General features: G+C 46.7%; 1 protein-coding gene across 1 annotated transcript in view; it reads right to left on the reverse strand.

Annotated features, from left to right (window-relative positions):
• The window catches only part of LOC137335056 (myosin-7-like), a 122135-nt gene that overhangs the window by 30902 nt on the left and 68941 nt on the right, over positions 1-22292 (reverse strand). Inside the window, exons 25-31 of the mRNA XM_068000132.1 lie at positions 21741-21917; positions 20475-20620; positions 19399-19489; positions 16216-16605; positions 12461-12587; positions 11504-11622; positions 8403-8599 (exon numbers count right to left, since the gene is read on the reverse strand). Of these exons, the coding sequence (XP_067856233.1) occupies positions 8403-8599; positions 11504-11622; positions 12461-12587; positions 16216-16605; positions 19399-19489; positions 20475-20620; positions 21741-21917 (1247 nt within the window). The remainder of the gene's footprint in view (positions 1-8402; positions 8600-11503; positions 11623-12460; positions 12588-16215; positions 16606-19398; positions 19490-20474; positions 20621-21740; positions 21918-22292) is intronic.

Below are 22292 nucleotides of genomic sequence, written 5' to 3' on the forward strand. Positions count from 1 at the left end.
TTAGAGGATGAGACCGGGAAATTAATGGTGGGAAACATGGAGATGGCAAAAATGCTGAACAAATATTTTGTTTCAGTCTTTACAGTAGAGGACACTAAGAATATCCCAACACTGGACAAACAGGGGGCTCGAGGTGGGGAGGAGCTAAATACGATTAAAATCACTCAAGAGATGGTACTCAGTAAAATAATGGGACTCAAGGCGGATAAATCCCCTGGACCTGATGGCTTCCATCCTAGGGTCTTGAGGGAAGTGGCAGTAGGGATTGTGGATGCTTTGGTGATAGTTTTCCAAAATTCCATGGACTCAGGAGAGGTCCCGGCAGATTGGAAAACTGCTAATGTAACACCGTTATTTAAAAAGGGTAGTAGGCAGAAGGCTGGAAATTATAGGCCAGTTAGCTTAACATCTGTGGTGGGTAAAATTTTGGAGTCTATTATTAAGGAGACAGTAACGGAACATTTAGATAAGCATAATTTAATAGGACAAAGTCAGCATGGCTTTATGAAGGGGAAGTCATGTCTGACAAATTTGCTTGAGTTCTTCGAGGATATAACGTATAGGGTGGATAAAGGGGAACCAGTGGACGTAGTGTATTTAGACTTCCAGAAGGCATTCGACAAGGTGCCACATAAAAGATTATTACTTAAGATAAAAAATCACGGGATTGGGGGTAATATTCTGGCATGGGTGGAGGATTGGTTATCGAACAGGAAGCAGAGAGTTGGGATAAATGGTTCATTTTCGGACTGGCAACCAGTAACCAGTGGTGTTCCACAGGGGTCGGTGCTGGGTCCCCAACTCTTTACAATCTATATTAACGATTTGGAGGAGGGGACCGAGTGCAACATATCAAAATTTGCAGATGATACAAAGATGGGAGGGAAAGTAGAGAGTGAGGAGGACATAAAAAACCTACAAGGGGATATAGACAGGCTGGGTGAGTGGGCGGAGATTTGGCAGATGCAATATAATATTGGAAAATGTGAGGTTATGCACTTTGGCAGGAAAAATCAGAGAGCAAGTTATTTTCTTAATGGCGAGAGACTGGAAAGTACTGCAGTACAAAGGGATCTGGGGGTCCTAGTGCAAGAAAATCAAAAAGTTGGTATGCAGGTGCAGCAGGTGATCAAGAAAGCCAACGGAATGTTGGCTTTTATTGCTAGGGGGATAGAATATAAAAACAAGGAGGTATTGCTGCAGTTATATAAGGTATTGGTGAGACCGCACCTGGAATACTGCATACAGTTTTGGTCTCCATACTTAAGAAAAGACATACTTGCTCTCGAGGCAGTACAAAGAAGGTTCACTCGGTTAATCCCGGGGATGAGGGGGCGGACATATGAGGAGAGGTTGAGTAGATTGGGACTCTACTCATTGGAGTTCAGAAGAATGAGAGGCGATCTTATTGAAACATATAAGATTGTGAAGGGTCTTGATCGGGTGGATGCAGTAAGGATGTTCCCAAAGATGGGTGAAACTAGAACTAGGGGGCATTATCTTAGAATAAGGGGCTGCTCTTTCAAAACTGAGATGAGGAGAAACTTCTTCACTCAGAGGGTGGTAGGTCTGTGGAATTTGCTGCCCCAGGAAGCTGTGGAAGCTACATCATTAGATAAATTTAAAACAGAAATAGACAGTTTCCTAGAAGTAAAGGGAATTAGGGGTTATGGGGAGCGGGCAGGAAATTGGACATGAAGCTGAGTTCGGATCGGTCAATGCCCTGTGGGTGGCGGAGAGGGCCCAGGGGCTATGTGGCCGGGTCCTGCTCCGACTTCTTGTGTTCTTTAGATTTGTGGTTGGGATCAGATCAGCCATGATCTTATTGAATGGCGGAGCAGGCTCGAGGGGCCGATTGGCCTACTCCTGCTCCAATTTCTTATGTTCTTATGTTCTTATGTACACTGTCCCATCAAACACTCCCAGGGCAGGTACAGCATGGGTTAGATACAGAGTAAAGCTCCCTCTACACTGTCCCGTTGACCTGAAACATTAACTTTGTTACTCTGTCTCCAGGAGCTGTCTCACCTGCTGAGCGTTTCCTACATTTTATCTTTTTATTTCAAATTTGCAGCATCTGCAGTATTTTGTTTCTGGTGTGGTCCCTGTTGTGGGAATAGGCCAGTCTTCAGCTATGGACCATTCCCACAGAACCTTTCACAGACTGCATAAACATATTTCACTGAAGGTCCTCAAGTTCTTACAGCAATGTGGTTGATTCTTAATCGCCCTCTGAAAAAGCCTAGCAAGCCACTCAATTGTACAATCTCTCGACAAAAAGTCATAAGAAGAATAAAACCGGACGGACCACCCAGCATCGGACCACTAGGCACCGGACACGACGAAGGCAAACCAAGCCCAGTCGATCCTAAAAAGTCCTCCTCACTAACATCTGGGGACTTGTGCCAAAGTTGGAAGAGCTGTCCCACAGATCAGTCAAGCAACAGCCTGACATAGCCATACTCACAGAATCACACCTTTCAGCTAAAGTCCCAGACTCTTCCATCACCATCCCTGGGTATGTCCTGTCCCACCGGCAGGACAGACCGACCAGAGGTGGTGGTACAGTGATATACAGTCAGGAGGGAGTGGCCCTGGGAGTCCTCAACATTGACACCGGACCCCATGAAATCTCATGGCATCAGGTCAAACATGGGCAAGGAAACCTCCTGCTGATTACCACCTACCGTCCTCCCTCAGCTGATGAATCAGTCCTCCTCCATGTTGAGCACCACTTGGAGGAAGCACTGAGGGTAGCAAGGGCACAGAATGTACTCTGGGTGGGGGACTTCAACCCCTCAGATAATGAAGCAGCCCGAGCCCGCATGCAGCAAGACCTGGACAACATCCAGGCTTGGGCTGATAAGTGGCAAGTAACATTCGTGCCAGACAAGTGCCAGGCAATGACCATCTCTAACAAGAGAGAGTCTAACCACCTCCCCTTGACATTCAACAGCATTACCATTGCTGAATTCCCCACCATCAACATCCTGGGGGTCACCATTGACCAGAAACTTAACTGGACCAGCCACATAAATACTGTGGCTACAAGAGCAGGTCAGAGGCTGGGTATTTAATGGCGAGTGACTCACCTCCTGACTTCCCAAAGCCTTTCCACCATCTACAAGGCACAAGTCAGGAGTGTGATGGAATACTCTCCACTTGCCTGGATGAGTGCAGCTCCAACAACACTCAAGAAGCTCGACACCATCCAGGACAAAGCAGCCCGCTTGATTGGCACCCCATCCACCACCCTAAACATTCACTCCCTTCACCACCGGCGCACTGTGGCTGCAGTGTGTACCATCCACAGGATGCACTGCAGCAACTCGCCAAGGCTTCTTCGACAGCACCTCCCAAACCCGCAACCTCTACCACCTAGAAGGACAAGGGCAGCAGGCACATGGGAACAACACCACCTGCACGTTCCCCTCCAAGTCACACACCATCCCGACTTGGAAATATATCGCCGTTCCTTCATCGTCACTCGGTCAAAATCATAGAATCATAGAATCATAGAAGTTACAACATGGAAACAGGCCCTTCGGCCCAACATGTCCATGTCGCCCAGTTTATACCACTAAGCTAGTCCCAATTGCCTGCACTTGGCCCATATCCCTCGATACCCATCTTACCCATGTAACTGTCCAAATGCTTTTTAAAAGACAAAATTGTACCCGCCTCTACTACTGCCTCTGGCAGCTCGTTCCAGACACTCACCACCCTTTGAGTGAAAAAATTGCCCCTCTGGACCCTTTTGTATCTCTCCCCTCTCACCTTAAATCTGTGCCCCCTCGTTATAGACTCCCCTACCTTTGGGAAAAGATTTTGACTATCGACCTTATCTATGCCCCTCATTATTTTATAGACTTCTATAAGATCTCCCCTTAACCTCCTACTCTCCAGGGAAAAAAGTCCCAGTCTGTCTAACCTCTCCCTGTAAGTCAAACCATCAAGTCCCGGTAGCATCCTCGTAAATCTTTTCTGCACTCTTTCTAGTTTAATAATATCCTTTCTATAATAGGGTGACCAGAACTGTACACAGTACTCCAAGTGTGGCCTCACCAATGCCCTGTACAACTTCAACAAGACATCCCAACTCCTGCATTCAATGTTCTGACCAATGAAACCAAGCATGCTGAATGCCTTCTTCACCACCCTATCCACCTGTGACTCCACTTTCAAGGAGCTATGAATCTGTACTCCCAGATCTCTTTGTTCTATAACTCTCCCCAACGCCCTACCATTAACGGAGTAGGTCCTGGCCCGATTCGATCTACCAAAATGCATCACCTCACATTTATCTAAATTAAACTCCATCTGCCATTCATCGGCCCACTGGCCCAATTTATCAAGATCCCGTTGCAATCCTAGATAACCTTCTTCACTGTCCACAATGCCACCAATCTTGGTGTCATCTGCAAACTTGCTAACCATGCCTCCTAAATTCTCATCCAAATCATTAATATAAATAACAAATAACAGCGGACCCAGCACCGATCCCTGAGGCACACCGCTGGACACAGGCATCCAGTTTGAAAAACAACCCTCTACAACCACCCTCTGTCTTCTGTCGTCAAGCCAATTTTGTATCCAATTGGCTACCTCACCTTGGATCCCATGAGATTTAACCTTATGTAACAACCTACCTTGCGGTACCTTGTCAAATGCTTTGCTGAAGTCCATGTAGACCACGTCTACTGCACAGCCCTCATCTATCTTCTTGGTTACCCCTTCAAAAAACTCAATCAAATTCGTGAGACATGATTTTCCTCTCACAAAACCATGCTGACTGTTCCTAATTAGTCCCTGCCTCTCCAAATGCCTGTAGATCCTGTCCCTCAGAATACCCTCTAACAACTTACCCACTACAGATGTCAGGCTCACTGGTCTGTAGTTCCCAGGCTTTTCCCTGCCGCCCTTCTTAAACAAAGGCACAACATTTGCTACCCTCCAATCTTCAGGCACCTCACCTGTAGCGGTGGATGATTCAAATATCTCTGCTAGGGGACCCGCAATTTCCTCCCTAACCTCCCATAACGTCCTGGGATACATTTCATCAGGTCCCGGAGATTTATCTACCTTGATGCGCGTTAAGACTTCCAGCACCTCCCTCTCTGTAATATGTACACTCCTCAAGACATCACTATTTATTTCCCCAAGTTCCCTAACATCCATGCCTTTCTCAACCGTAAATACCGATGTGAAATATTCATTCAGGATCTCACCCATCTCTTGTGGTTCCACACATAGATGACCTTGTTGATCCTTAAGAGGCCCTACTCTCTCCCTAGTTACCCTTTTGCCCTTTATGTATTTGTAGAAGCTCTTTGGATTCACCTTTGCCTGATCTGCCAAAGCAATCTCATATCCCCTTTTTGCCCTCCTGATTTCTCTCTTAACTCTACTCCGGCAATCTCTATACTCTTCAAGGTATCCACTTGATCCCAGCTGCCTATGCATGTCATATGCCTCCTTCTTCTTTTTGACTAGTGCCTCAATCTCCCGAGTCATCCAAGGTTCCCTACTTCTACCAGCCTTGCCCTTCACTTTATAAGGAATGTGCTTACCCTGAACCCTGGTTAACACACTTTTGAAAGCCTCCCACTTACCAGACGTCCCTTTGCCTGCCAACAGACTCTCCCAATCAACTTCTGAAAGTTCCTGTCTAATACCATCAAAATTGGCCTTTCCCCAATTTAGAATTTTAACTTTTGGGCCAGACCTATCCTTCTCCATAGCTATCTTGAAACTAATGGAATTATGATCACTGGTCCCAAAGTGATCCCTCACTAACACTTCTGTCACCTGCCCTTCCTTATTTCCCAAGAGGAGGTCAAGTTTTGCCCCCTCTCTAGTCGGGCCATCCACATACTGAATGAGAAATTCCTCCTGAATACACTCAACAAATTTCTCTCCATCCAAGCCCCTAATGCTATGGCTGTCCCAGTCAATGTTGGGAAAGTTAAAGTCCCCTACTATTACCACCCTATTTTTCTTGCAGCTGTCTGTAATCTCCTTACATATTTGCTCCTCAATTTCCCGTTGACTATTTGGGGGTCTGTAGTACAATCCGATCAAAGTGATCTCTCCCTTCTTATTTTTCAGTTCTACCCATATAGACTCAGTGGGCGAACCCTCGGATATATCCCCTCTCACTACTGCCGTGATGTTCTCCCTAATCAAGAACGCAACTCCCCCTCCTCTCTTACCTCCTGCTCTATCTTTCCTATAGCATCTGTACCCTGGAACATTGAGCTGCCAGTCCTGCCCCTCCCTTATCCATGTTTCAGTAATAGCTATAACATCCCAGTCCCATGTACCCATCCATGCCCTGAGTTCATCTGCTTTGCCCATCAGACTTCTTGCATTGAAATAAATGCAGTTTAATCTAGACTTCCCTTGGTCTTTGCCCTGCTTTCTCAGACCATCTGTCCGGTCATGTTCTGTGCACTCTCCCTTACTGCCTTTTGTTTCTGTCACCACTTTATTTCCCACTGACTTCCTGCATCGGTTCCCATCCCCCTGCCACATTAGTTTAAACCCTCCCCAACAGCACTGGCAAACACTCCCCCTAGGACATTGGTTCCAGTCCTGCCCAGATGCAGACCGTCCAATTTGTACTGGTCCCACCTCCCCCAGAACCGGTTCCAATGGCCCAGGAATTTGAATCCCTCCCTCTTGCACCATCTCTCAAGCCACGTATTCATCTTAGCTATCCTGTCATTCCTACTCTGACTAACCCGTGGCACTGGTAGCAATCCTGAGATTACTACCTTTGAGGTCCTGCTCTTTAGTTTAACTCCTAACTCCCTAAATTCAGCTTGTAGGACCTCATCCTGTTTTTTACCTATATCATTGGTGCCTATATGCACCACGACAACTGGCTGTTCACCCTCCCCCTCCAGAATGTCCTGGAACTCCCTTCCTAACAGCACTGTGGGAGAACCTTCACCACACGGACTGCAGCGGTTCAAGAAGGCGGCTCACCACCACCTTCTCAAGGGGCAATTAGGGATGGGCAATAAATGCCGGCCTCGCCAGCGACACCCACATCCCATGAACGAATAAAAAAAACATGATATGGGAGATGTGCTGCTGAAAGACATGTACAATCAATCTACAAAAACAATCAGCCGGGAGTTTCTAAGAGAATAATGGGCCCCTGGACCAGGCTGCCAGCTCATGCGGTGAACACTGATTCACTCAATTCCTTCTTGCGAGAGCTGGACCTTTTTCTGCTTGGGGTGGTGATCTCCTGGTACACGATGCAGCTACAGCCTAGCATTATCAGAGTCAGAGTGATCTCCTGGACTAGTTTCGATCGCCTATGGTGGGGGTCGGAGAGGAATTTTCCAGATCTCTCTCCCCTAGTTGTCCTGGTTTTTAATCTCTCCCAGGAGGTGCTGTGGTTTTAGTTGGGGTGGAGAGTGTTTACAATGTGATCCACCAGTATCAGGACTGTGGGGGACAGGCTGGATGGAACAAAGTCTCTTTTCCTGTCCAGTATTTTTATATATTTGTAGTTTGTAGCATGATTACACTGTGTTATGTAATTACTGAAACAGTTTCTCAGGCAAAGAATTCTGCCGGTAACATATCTTAGAATAGAATCATATCCTCCTGGCACATCTTAATTACAGCTCCTTAAGCTAAAAGCAGGTTGGTGAAGATTGAGTCATTTGATTGAGTTCAAACCATCCAGTCGAAAAGAAACAAAAGTACAATTGTCTGATTGGACCTTTTGAGTGTGATCGGTAGATTGTGCTGGAGGTTCAGTTGCACAGAGTTTAACTGTCCAATCATTTTAACTCTTAGACTTACAACCAGTGGAAAGAAAGTTCTGTCTCCCTGGTCTCTGGTTTTGTTTGTTTTCAGCTCATGTGATGTGACGCTGATTGTAGATGAATAAATACATCTATTCTAACATCAGAAATAGCTTTATTATTGGAGAGGGTGCAGAGGAGATTTACTGGAATGGTACCAGGGATGAGGGAACTCAGTTAGGTGGAGAGACTGGGAACAGAGAAGGTTAAGGGGAGATTTAATCGAGGTGTTTAAAATCACACAGGGTTTTGATAGAGTAAATAAGGAGAAACTGTTTCCAGTGGCAGGAGGGTTGGTGACCAGAGGACACAGGTTTAAGGTAATTAGCATAAAAGCCGGGGGTGATGAGGAGAATTTTTTTTAAATGCAGTGAGTGATGATCTGGAATTCACTGCCTGAAAGGGCGGTGGAAGCAGATTCAATAATAACTTTCAAAAGGGAATTGGATAAATACTTGAAAAGGAAAAATTTGCAGGGCTCTGGGGAAAGAGCAGTTATCGTAACAACTCAAATTCAGTGAGGACAATAATCTGTTTAATTTTTCCCGATCGATGTTAAAGGCTGTTTGCACTCACTTTGCCTCCTCCAGTTCCTCCGTTCTCTGGATGGCGTCTGTTTCATATTTGTTTCTCCATTGTGCCACCTCAGCATTGGCCTTGGAGAGAGCCCTCTGTAGTTCCCCTTTTGCCTCCTGCTCCTCCTCGTACTGTTCTCTCAGAAGATCACAATCGTGTCGGGAAGCTTGCAGAGCGTGAGCCAGAGCATTCTTGGTCTTTGATATAAGCACAAAAAAAATCAAACATCTTTGGTTTCAAATATGGGCCCGCAGCCATGGTTTGTCCATTACTGCACGACTTACCCACAGAGATGAGGCCTTGGGACAGAAGGGAGCATCAACCAATCAGCTACCCTGGTGGCTTGGGACTATGGTGGCCGTAAAGGTCAGCAATGTCCCAGATTCACATTGACCATCTCCTCCAGCAGTGAGGCACCACAACATCTCACACCAGCCTCGAGTTGGGGAGAGGAGCAATTGACCAGGGGTCCTGATCCTCATCACTACCCAGTGATTGGCTGCTATGTGAGGCTGGGCAGATTGTGGGTGAGGATAGAAAGGGACACAGTCACTAAACCACGTGAATCTCCAGCTGAAATTCGTTGTCCAGGTGCCCTCATGAAGCATTGGCAGTTGGACAAGGTCACAAAAGGCTGACAGACGTCTGGAAATTGAAATCAGTGATAACAAGGACACCAGCTGGTCTCCACACTTTTTTCTCTCCCCCAAATCACTTAAAACTGCACTTGCAAATTGCCAATTACCCAGCCTTTGGCCCTCCAGAATAATTCAGCGGTTAATCTCGCTCACCACTCACTCACCCCTCCCTCACCCCTCACCCCTCCCTCACCCCTCCCTCACCCCTCCCTCACCCCTCCCTCACCACTCCCTCACCACTCACTCACCCCTCCCTCACCCCTCCCTCACCCCTCACCACTCCCTCACCACTCCCTCACCCCTCACCACTCCCTCACCTCTCACCACTCCCTCACCTCTCACCACTCCCTCACCTCTCACCACTCCCTCACCCCTCACCACTCCCTCACCACTCCCTCACCACTCCCTCACCACTCCCTCACCCCTCACCACTCCCTCACCACTCCCTCACCCCTCACCACTCCCTCACCTCTCACCACTCCCTACTCACCCCTCACCCCTCACCCCTCCCTCACGCCTTTCTTCCCAGTAAAGCCTTTACTCTCTTCCGTCCCGGTTGACCCCCCTGGTACGGCCCCATCTTCACAACGTCAAGTCCAAGGGGTGTAGACCTGGGCGTATCTGGCGCAGAACTGGTTTAGCCAGTCATTACCAGATCTGGCTGGACCACATCACGCACCATCACTCTTCTCTGCCAAAACCACCCACTAATCTGGGAGAGAAAAAATACCCCTCTGTCGTTTACTCTCCACCACCCATCTCCCCCATCCTTCACCTCCAACAGCAAGTGCCAGGAGCTCATGGACTTCTCTGTCACTTAAATTGAAACCATCCGTTCAGCTGCCTCTGCTGCTTCCTTCCCTTCCCTTAGTGCCCTGAGCCAAATCTCTCCCCAGTTACCCCCTGCTCTAGCCTTAAACTCACAACTATCTCCCCTCATACCCTCTACAAGCTCGTCTTGTTCCTGAGACCCACCTCCTGCTCCTTCCATCCCATTCCCACTAAATTGTGGAAAACCCAATTCCCGTTCCTGGCCCCCATGTCAGCTGATATTGTAAATGGTTCCCTGACCTCAGGTACTGCCCCTCCCCTTCAAAACCACAACCATCATCACCCCCTCTTCAAAAAAGTCCTTGCAAACTACCGCTCCATCTCCAACCTCCCCGTCCTCTCCAAAGTCCACCTTTCTCGCAACTCCATGTTTGAATCCCTCCAATCAGGTTTCTGCCGCTGTCACAGTACTGAAACGGCCCTTATCAAAGTCACAAATAACATCCTCTGTGACCGTGGTAAACTCTCCCTCCTCATCCTTCTCCATCTGTCTGCAGCCTTTGTCACGGTTGACCACACCATCCTCCTCCACCGCCCCTCCTCCGTGGTCCAGTTGGGTGGGACTGCGCTCACCTGGTTCCATTCCTATCTCTCCAGTCATAGCCATGGCTTCTCTTCTCTTCCCGCTCCCGCACCGTTACCTCTGGAGTCCCCCAAGGATCAATTCTTGGCCCCTCCTATTTCTCATCTTCATGCTGCCCCTCGGTGACATCATCCGAAAACACAACATCAGATTCCACATGTACGCTGCCGACACCCAGCTCTACCTCACCACCACCTCCCTCGACCCCTCCACTCTCTCTCATTTGTCACGTTGCTTATCCGACATCCAGTCCTTAATGAGCCGTAATTTCCTCCAACTGAACATTGGGAAGACCGAAGCCTTCAGTCGCTGGCACAAACTCTGTTCCCTAGCCACCGATTCCATCCTTCTCCCTGGCCACTGTGAGGCTGAACCAGACTATTTGACTCTGAGCTGAGCTTCCGACCCCATATCTGCTCCATCACCAAGACCGCCTACTCTCACCTCTGTAACATCGCCCGTCTCCGCCCTGCCTCAGCCCATCTGCTGCTGAAACCCTCAACGCTGCCTTCAGCATCTCCTGGCGACCTCCCAACTTCATCCCAAACTCTGCTGCCTGTTTCCTATCGGAGACCAAGTACTGTTCACCCATTACCTCTGTGCTCGCTGACCTACATTGGCTCCCGGTCTGCCAACGCCTCAAGTTAAAATGCTCATCCTCGTGTTTAAATCCCTCCATGGCCTCGTCCCTCCCTATCTCTGTAACCTCCTCCAGCTCTACAACCCTCCACAACTCTCCGTTCCTTCAACACTTGCCTCTTGTGCAACTGCTTCCCTTCATCCCACCATTGGCGGCCGTGCCTTCGGTCACCTAGGTCCCATGCTCTGGAATTCCCTCCCTAAACCTCTCTGCCTCTCTCTCCTTCTTTAAGATCCTCCTTAAAATCTATATCTTTAACCAAGCTTTTGGTCACCCCTCCTAATATCTCCTTCTTTGGCTCAGCGTCCATCTTCTCTGATTATACCTCTGTGAAGCGCCTTGGGACGTTTCTTTACATCATATCGATGCAAACTGTTGTTGGAAGTAAAGAGGTGAAGAAGTGACTTACTTTGCTCTCCTCCTCCAGCTGTCTCTTCAACTCTTCAATAGTTTGTGTGAACGATAACTTTCCACGACTCAGCTGGGTGACCAGAGCTTCCTTTTCTTCCACTTGTCTGCTAAACTCCCCTGATATTGATCAAAGGACAATCTTATAAACTCTTATTCTCTATAAATCAGGAGCTAAGATTCCATTCCCTTACACTACTTGCCCCTCCCTGGAGGCACCACCTCTTGGGGTGCTTTGCTAGAAGTGTTGGCCAATTCTCCAGTAAACCCCCAGGCAGGTATTCTGCATAGTTGAGCCCTGACACTGTGGGGGGGGGGATTTTCCTCTAGATTCTCCTGTCACTTATGTCAGTTAGCAGGAGAGGCCTGGTGGATACTCACCCCCGAGTGTTGGCACTGCTGTATTAGGAGTCCTGATTTTAATCAGGTGGGCGGCCTGTTAAAATCGCCCGGGGATGGGGGGTGGGGGTCACAACCCCCCCGAAGTTCCGCTCTCGTCCCACAGTTGGTGATTTTAACCTGAGTCGAGGCCCTGCTTTAAATATGCAGATCAGAGACTGGTGAGACCATTGGAGCCTGACCAGAAGAGATAAGTCATTCCATCTCATGCCCACCCCCACCAACCCTGCCCCCCAACATTACACCACACCCCTTGGCCCTGCCCCCCATGGCCCTGCCCCCCACAGCCCTGCCCCCCCTGCCCCCCACGGCCCTGCCCACCCTGCCCCCCACGGCCCTGCCCCCCCCTGCCCCCCACGGCCCTGCCCCTCACCCCTCTCGATCTCCACAACCTCCTCCAGCTCCTTTGACTCCTGAATCCTCACCCAGGCAATTTGGTGCCTGTGGAGGATTGGGAAGCATTTCCACCTGAGGGGAGAGGGACATAACTCATGACAGAGATATTTGAGGGTGGGGAAGTCATGTCTCGTGCACTCCCCCCCCCGCTCCAGTTTCCTACCGTTCTGTGTCTGTAGTCTTGCTTTGTGAGAAGATAAATCAGCCACTTGACGCTGAAGTTCTGCAAGTTTGTTATTCGCTTCACTCAGCTGGTCCTCATAAGTTCTGCACAGCTTCTCTGAGTTGGCCTAAAACACCCAGAACATTGACCTTGTTCATTTATTCTTTATACTGATGTCAAATCACTCAACAGGAACGATTCTGTATCTCCCTCAATGGCTCGATTGGTCAGGGCAGTGCTGAATGTTGAAATGATCCACGGAAATGGGGGAGGTGCTGGGTTTAATCACCACCCCAACCGTAACCCATTTCCCCAGATCGGGGTTCATTGCCCAGGACGACAGACTCCCAGTGGGATTTCTGTCACCAAGAGAGAGCCCACTATTGATGCTGCAATATCCAGGGGTGTCCTGGGACAGCAGAGACTGCAGATAACAGGCTGCTCAGTGTGAATCAGCCTCCAGTGGGTCCAGGGAACTAAGCCCCAGCTGGGTTGGAGGGTTTGGGTAAACAAGGAGCAGAAATATCAAAAATATTTTAGTTTGTAGATGTTGATAAGAGTTGGGGATGATTCTGGAGGGTTGTTTTTGTGAAAAAAAAACAAATTGTACAAATCATTGATTAGGTCACAGTTAGAGAATTGTGTCCAGTTTTGGGCCCTTACTTTAGGAAGGATGTCAAGACCATGGAGAGGGTGCAGCAGAGATTCACTGACCAGGATGATCCCAGGGATGAGAGAGTTTAGTTATGGGGAGAGACTAAAGTAACTGGGGCTCTTCAATTAGAACAGAAAAGGGGATCTGATGGAGGTCAAAATTAGGATGGGTTTCAATAAGATATATCGGGAAAAACTATTTCTACTGGTTGGTGAGTCGGTAACTATAGAGCATAAATTTAAGATTAGCACCAAAAGAATGAACGGAAAGATTAGGGTTGTTGGGCCATGGAATAAGAAACAGTGGAATCAGAATCCATAATAGGCTTTGAAAAGGAAGTGGATAAATATTTTTTAAAAACATTACAAGGGAACAGGGAAAGGAAAGCGGATAGAACTAAAAGCCCTTTCATAGAGCTGGCACAGGTACTGAGCTTGAATAAAGGAGACTATGATGGTATGAGAGCGGAATTGATTAAAGTGGACTGGGAAAATAGATTAAAGGGTAAGACGGTACATGAGCAGTGGTGTTCATTTAGGGAGTTATTTTACAACTTTCAAAAAATATATATTCCACTGAGGAAAAAAGGGTGTAAAAGAAATGACAGCCATCCGTGGCTAAGTAAAGAAATCAAGGATAGTATCCGACTAAAAACAAGGACATATAAGGTAGCCAAACTTAGTGGGAGGATAGAAGATTGGGAAGTCTTCAAAAGACAGCAAAAAGTAACTAAAGGATTGATTAAGAAAGGGAAGTTAGATTATGAAAAGAAATTAGCAAAAAATATAAAAACAGATAGCAAGAGTTTCTATAGTTATATAAAAAGAAAAAGGGTGGCTAAGGCAAACATAGGTCCCTTAGAGGATGAGACCGGGAAATTAATGGTGGGAAACATGGAGATGGCAAAAATGCTGAACAAATATTTTGTTTCAGTCTTTACAGTAGAGGACACTAAGAATATCCCAACACTGGACAAACAGGGGGCTCGAGGTGGGGAGGAGCTAAATACGATTAAAATCACTCAGGAGATGGTACTCAGTAAAATAATGGGACTCAAGGCGGATAAATCCCCTGGACCTGATGGCTTCCATCCTAGGGTCTTGAGGGAAGTGGCAGTAGGGATTGTGGATGCTTTGGTGATAGTTTTCCAAAATTCCCTGGACTCAGGAGAGGTCCCGGCAGATTGGAAAACTGCTAATGTAACACCGTTATTTAAAAAGGGTAGTAGGCAGAAGGCTGGAAATTATAGACCAGTTAGCTTAACATCTGTGGTGGGTAAAATTTTGGAGTCTATTATTAAGGAGACAGTAACGGAACATTTAGATAAGCATAATTTAATAGGACAAAGTCAGCATGGCTTTATGAAGGGGAAGTCATGTCTGACAAATTTGCTTGAGTTCTTCGAGGATATAACGTATAGGGTGGATAAAGGGGAACCAGTGGACATAGTGTATTTAGACTTCCAGAAGGCATTCGACAAGGTGCCACATAAAAGATTATTACTTAAGATAAAAAATCACGGGATTGGGGGTAATATTCTGGCATGGGTGGAGGATTGGTTATCGAACAGGAAGCAGAGAGTTGGGATAAATGGTTCATTTTCGGACTGGCAACCAGTAACCAGTGGTGTTCCACAGGGGTCGGTGCTGGGTCCCCAACTCTTTACAATCTATATTAACGATTTGGAGGAGGGGACCGAGTGCAACATATCAAAATTTGCAGATGATACAAAGATGGGAGGGAAAGTAGAGAGTGAGGAGGACATAAAAAACCTGCAAGGGGATATAGACAGGCTGGGTGAGTGGGCGGAGATTTGGCAGATGCAATATAATATTGGAAAATGTGAGGTTATGCACTTTGGCAGGAAAAATCAGAGAGCAGGTTATTTTCTTAATGGCGAGAGACTGGAAAGTACTGCAGTACAAAGGGATCTGGGGGTCCTAGTGCAAGAAAATCAAAAAGTTGGTATGCAGGTGCAGCAGGTGATCAAGAAAGCCAACGGAATGTTGGCTTTTATTGCTAGGGGGATAGAATATAAAAACAAGGAGGTATTGCTGCAGTTATATAAGGTATTGGTGAGACCGCACCTGGAATACTGCATACAGTTTTGGTCTCCATACTTAAGAAAAGACATACTTGCTCTCGAGGCAGTACAAAGAAGGTTCACTCGGTTAATCCCGGGGATGAGGGGGCGGACATATGAGGAGAGGTTGAGTAGATTGGGACTCTACTCATTGGAGTTCAGAAGAATGAGAGGCGATCTTATTGAAACATATAAGATTGTGAAGGGTCTTGATCGGGTGGATGCAGTAAGGATGTTCCCAAAGATGGGTGAAACTAGAACTAGGGGGCATAATCTTAGAATAAGGGGCTGCTCTTTCAAAACTGAGATGAGGAGAAACTTCTTCACTCAGAGGGTGGTAGGTCTGTGGAATTTGCTGCCCCAGGAAGCTGTGGAAGCTACATCATTAGATAAATTTAAAACAGAAATAGACAGTTTCCTAGAAGTAAAGGGAATTAGGGGTTATGGGGAGCGGGCAGGAAATTGGACATGAAGCTGAGTTCGGATCGGTCAATGCCCTGTGGGTGGCGGAGAGGGCCCAGGGGCTATGTGGCCGGGTCCTGCTCCGACTTCTTGTGTTCTTTAGATTTGTGGTTGGGATCAGATCAGCCATGATCTTATTGAATGGCGGAGCAGGCTCGAGGGGCCGATTGGCCTACTCCTGCTCCAATTTCTTATGTTCTTATGTTCTAAGGGAACAGGGACCCTAGCTAGACATCGAGTAAATGAATGTTTGGTGTAATGATATAATGGTTTTAGTATATAAGAAATTATAAATATTCCCTTAACACCAGTAAATGTTGATGTTTCAATTTGGGCACCTTGAGGAAATTCTAAATGTTACCCGAATGTTTCAATGAAGCAGAATCAATTAGAATGTTGCCTGAAATTAGTTATTTTTAATCAAAGTAAACCTGCTTGTTAATCCGTTACCATTTGATGCTCGATCATTGGCAGCGTTAATAGCAATAAGAACAAAGCACTTGGGAGCCAGTGAAACCACACCAATTACAACCCAAGGTTCTCCAAGTTGCTCACCTTCCCTTTAGTTACAACTTCAATGTTGGAACTTAAATCATCTGTCTCCATTTTGAGTTCACTCTTCTCTTTCTCCAACTTTTGTTTAACCCTTTGAAGGTTGTCAACCTGCTCACTCAGCTCTGCCACTGTATCTGAATGCTTCTTACGGAGAGCGGAGCTGGTCGCTTCATGTTGCAACATCGCCTCTTCCAGATCCCGGCGCAGTTTCAGAAACTCGGCTTCTCGTTTCTTGTTCATCTCAATCTGTGCTGAGGTCGCCCCTCCTGCTTCCTCCAGCCTCTCGCTCAACTCTTCCAGCTCCCGGGACACATCAGCTCGCTGCTTCTCCACCTTGGCTCTTGCAGCTCGTTCAGCCTCCAACTCCTCCTCCAGCTCTTCAATTCGTGCCTAGTTAGAGGGTGCAAAAAATAATCAGAATTAGGACCTGACTAATCAAATCTTGAGAATTTTTCCATAAAATGGGCTGATTTTAGAGCTGAGGAGGGACAACCTATACATTAGAACAGATCGCTTTTCTGTTTTGGGATCCAGTGTCACTCTCAACATCATTAGCATAATGAGCTGTAGAATGAAGCCAACTTTACTCTGCTAATCCAATCTCACAATCTACTGTACCAGTCTGATATTTCCAACTATTTGTGTAGCGCTACTGACTGATATTGTCCATTTAATGCCGTGGGCCAATGCCCACAAGGAACGGGATGAAGAGTTGCTCAACTCTCATTTCATAGGAGCCTTGCAGCAAGGAGGCAGGACATTCAGCCCACTGGCCCCTGCCTGGTCCTAGAAATGAAAGGACAGCTTCAACCAGTTGTACTAATCAGCTGCTATTTATAGCACACATGGTTAGTCACCATTAGTATACCCATCACCATTCCTTGCTACAGCCCATTAGTATACCCATCACCATTCCTTGCTACAGTCCATTAGTATACCCATCACCATCCCTTGGTACAGACCATTAGTATACCCATCACCATTCCTTGGTACAGTCCATTAGTATACCCATCACCATCCCTTGGTACAGCCCATTAGTATACCCATCACCATCCCTTGGTACAGTCCATTAGTATACCCATCACCATCCCTTGGTACAGTCCATTAGTATACCCATCACCATCCCTTGGTACAGTCCATTAGAAAACCCATCACCATCCCTTGGTACAGACCATTAGTATACCCATCACCATTCCTTGCTACAGTCCATTAGTATACCCATCACCATCCCTTGGTACAGACCATTAGTATACCCATCACCATTCCTTGGTACAGTCCATTAGTATACCCATCACCATCCCTTGGTACAGCCCATTAGTATACCCATCACCATCCCTTGGTACAGTCCATTAGTATACCCATCACCATCCCTTGGTACAGTCCATTAGTATACCCATCACCATCCCTTGGTACAGTCCATTAGAAAACCCATCACCATCCCTTGGTACAGACCATTAGTATACCCATCACCATCCCTTGCTACAGTCCATTAGTATACCCATCACCATTCCTTGCTACAGTCCATTAGTATACCCATCACCATCCCTTGGTACAGTCCATTAGTATACCCATCACCATCCCTTGGTACAGCCCATTAGTATACCCATCATCATCCCTTGGTACAGTCCATTAGTATACCCATCACCATTCCTTGCTACAGTCCATTAGTATACCCATCACCATCCCTTGGTACAGTCCATTAGTATACCCATCACCATTCCTTGCTACAGTCCATTAGTATACCCATCACCATCCCTTGGTACAGTCCATTAGTATACCCATCACCATCCCTTGGTACAGCCCATTAGTATACCCATTACCATCCCTTGGTACAGTCCATTAGTATACCCATCACCATCCCTTGGTACAGTTCATTAGTATACCCATCACCATCCCTTGGTACAGTCCATTAGTATACCCATCACCATCCCTTGGTACAGCCCATTAGTATACCCATCACCATTCCTTGGTACAGCCCATTAGTATACCCATCACCATTCCTTGGTACAGCCCATTAGTATACCCATCATCATCCCTTGGTACAGTCCATTAGTATACCCATCACCATTCCTTGGTACAGTCCATTAGTATACCCATCACCATCCCTTGGTACAGCCCATTAGTATACCCATCACCATCCCTTGGTACAGCCCATTAGTATACCCATCACCATCCCTTGGTACAGCCCATTAGTATACCCATCATCATCCCTTGGTACAGTCCATTAGTATACCCATCACCATTCCTTGGTACAGTCCATTAGTATACCCATCACCATCCCTTGGTACAGCCCATTAGTATACCCATCACCATCCCTTGGTACAGCCCATTAGTATACCCATCACCATCCCTTGGTACAGCCCATTAGTATACCCATCACCATCCCTTGGTACAGCCCATTAGTATACCCATCACCATCCCTTGGTACAGTCCATTAGTATACCCATCACCATCCCTTGGTACAGCCCATTAGTATACCCATCACCATCCCTTGGTACAGCCCATTAGTATACCCATCACCATCCCTTGGTACAGCCCATTAGTATACCCATCACCATCCCTTGGTACAGCCCATTAGTATACCCATCACCATCCCTTGGTACAGTCCATTAGTATACCCATCACCATCCCTTGGTACAGTCCATTAGTATACCCATCACCATCCCTTGGTACAGTCCATTAGTATACCCATCACCATCCCTTGGTACAGTCCATTAGTATACCCATCACCATCCCTTGGTACAGTCCATTAGTATACCCATCACCATCCCTTGGTACAGCCCATTAGTATACCCATCACCATCCCTTGGTACAGTCCATTAGTATACCCATCACCATCCCTTGGTACAGCCCATTAGTATACCCATCACCATCCCTTGGTACAGCCCATTAGTATACCCATCACCATCCCTTGGTACAGTCCATTAGTATACCCATCACCATCCCTTGGTACAGCCCATTAGTATACCCATCACCATCCCTTGGTACAGTCCATTAGTATACCCATCGCCATCCCTTGGTACAGTCCATTAGTATACCCATCACCATCCCTTGGTACAGCCCATTAGTATACCCATCACCATCCCTTGGTACAGCCCATTAGTATACCCATCACCATCCCTTGGTGAATGAACCAATTCATTCCCTTTGATTGTGGTCTTTGTGGTCCCACCTCCTGTTTACCTGCAGTTCTTTAATCTTCTTCTGGAGTTGATTGACAAGAGCCTCTTCATCCTCAATCTTTGAGTTTAGCTGGTTTACTTCAAAATCCTTCCTGTGAAGAGCAAAATGAATGTGCATTGCATAGGTCACAGGTCATGGGTCACAGGTCACATGGGATAAGATTACTCGAGATTTATATTTACTGATACAGGTCTGGTCACCTGATTGATGAATTCTAGCCTCGCTCCCTAGACTGTGCCAAGTTTGCTGCTTTCAGTAAAGGGCAATTTCCTGGGCAATTTCCCTTTGCTAACTTGCCCAAATTCCCACTTTTCATGTGTGAGTCTAGTCAGTAAGCATTACTAAGATATTTGACAATGGGGCATCACATCAGAGCCTTGCCTTTCCTCACACGTGCACTGTCTATCAGGACCTCTGGACAATGGTCATCACTCAAGAGGCCATGATGTGAATTGTAGGCTCCTGCCCAGCTAACTCAACACCAACTGTAAGGAATCTTACAACACCAGGTTATAGTCCAACAGATTTATTTAAAATCACAAGCTTTCGGAGGCTTCCTCCTTCCTCACCTGACGAAGGAGATAATCTCCGAAAGCTTGTGATTTTAAATAAATCTGTTGGACTATAACCTGGTGTTGTAAGACTCCTTACATTTGTCCATCCCAGTCCATCACCGGCATCTCCACATCATCACCAACTGATGATGGAACATGGGACCTACTAGTCCGTGTGTTTCAGTCGCACATGAGCCGTGCAGTGACATGGGGACCGAATAGAGAAGTCCTTCCATTGCTTGCCCGTGTTGTACAAGCTCGGAGATTTCAGTCTGAATGTTCTATAACCTTGTGAAAGGAATTGTGCTCCTGGTGTGTTGTGGATGTGGCCAGCAAGTAGTGCAGGGACACCTCATTAATGGGTGATTGTCATCGATCAGGGGACAGGAAGAGACCAGAAGGGGTTAATGCTATCCTTGTCACAAGGACTAAACGTGCCTCAAATTAAACCAGGAAGGGGAAAAGCCTATTGAAAGTGAGACCAGCCTTTTGCTGGGGCCTGTGTCGAAATGTTACACTCACTTCTTCAGTCTCTCCTCCAGCTGCTGTTTATCGTTCTCCAGATCCATGACGGACTCGTGCGTTAGTTTTAAATCTCCCTCCAGTTTCCTCTTCACTCGTTCTAGATCCATTCGGACTTTTTTCTCCTGTTCCAATGACCCTTCAAGCTGCAGCAGAAATGAGAGGAAGTAAGTTAGAGGCAAACAAACACACAACTATCAGCGACTTTGGTTTCAAACAAACTGCAGGTAGAAATTCACCTCAGATTATATCGCACAGAATATTTTTATAATTTGTGGAGATATTGACGATAGCGGAAGTTTGAAAAATATAATTTCACTGTGAAGTCATCAGAATCCAACATATTGTTAATTACCAATTCAAATTAAATTTATATCTAATTTTATCCTGACTTGTGAATTTTCAGTTCTGCCTTAATGGGATTTATCTCAAATTCCTAGGGAACACAACTCGTTTCTGACCAACTGCATGTGGGGAGTCCCACCTGAAGCTGCTGATGTTAAATGATACCTTAAACATAAAGGAGGAGAGGTTTTTGGGAATGTGGGGTTGATTATAACCCTGAAAGAGTGGGGTGGACGCACGGTTAAAATGGCGGCTGGGTTTGACCCACACGTTCCCGCCGACAGCTGCCATTTTAACCGCTCTGAGTCATATGACTCAGGATGGTCATGTCCAATCACACCATGTTCACGCATCTCAGCCAAGGTGGTATTCAGGGCACCTCTGGGATTGTGAGGGTCTGATCACTGCCCCACAATCCCCTCTGGTGTACTGCAAAGTGTCAAACGGAGGCCTGGTAGATCTCCAGAAGGTCAGGAAATGACCAAAGCCCATCCTGACCTGACCTGCTATTCCAAGAAGCCCTGGCAGGCATGAGATCAGGCAACCTTGATGTTTCCTGGGGAATGGGATGTGGCCAGAAGAGACTCAAGTGCCGAATCCTTGACCTGGTGCAGTCAGGGAATGCTGATTGCAGCAAGCTATCCGGGCTAAATCAATTGGAATGGATGTAAGATCACAGACTGTGTGCCCATGATCTGTGTCCCCACTGAAGGAACTGGATCTCAGAAACAACCCTTTGGAAAAAGTAAATGGAAAAAAGTGGAAAAGTAACAAGAATCAATCCCACTTCGAACACCCAGACTTTCTCTAGATCAATAAACGACTCCAGGTTTGAAACCAGCTTGGGATTTGAGTCCACACTGAGCTTGTCTTCAGCTAGAACCTTAAAACTGGTTATTTTAAACTTTAATTTTCACTCACGTCATCCACTTGTTGCTCGAGTTTGGCCTTTGCTTTGGTCAGTGTGTTGACTTTGTCCTCCTCAGCTTGGAGATCATCCAGGACCTGCTGATGGGCCTCCTGAAGAGCCTTTTTCTCCTTAGTGAGTTTAACGATGGTTTCATCAAGAGCTGCCATTTCTTCTGTAAGATTCTTAACCTAGAAATGGTATCAAGAGACACGTAGTTACAAGCCAATCACGGCACAGTGCAGGGCATGAGAATTATCCTCATTCTTCAGCCTAATGCCTGTAGGAGGCTGTGGAACAAGTGAAGAGTTGCAGGGTTAGAGAGCAAAGTATATAGTTTTCCCTAAAATAGTTGCAAGTTACCCTGCTGGATCAATGAGTGAAGGGTCTGAGTCATAGAGACCAGGGACTTTCGGGTTTGATTCGCAGCCTGTTCAAAGTCATCTAATCTGGGGTACAGTACTGGTGGGTACAGGTCTGTCAATGTATTATACTGGGGTACAGTACTGGTGGGTACAGGTCTGTCAATGTATAACACTGGGGTACAGTACTGGTGGGTACAGGTC

Source organism: Heptranchias perlo, chromosome 19, assembly GCF_035084215.1.
Source record: "Heptranchias perlo isolate sHepPer1 chromosome 19, sHepPer1.hap1, whole genome shotgun sequence".
Classification (NCBI taxonomy): Eukaryota; Metazoa; Chordata; class Chondrichthyes; order Hexanchiformes; family Hexanchidae; genus Heptranchias; species Heptranchias perlo.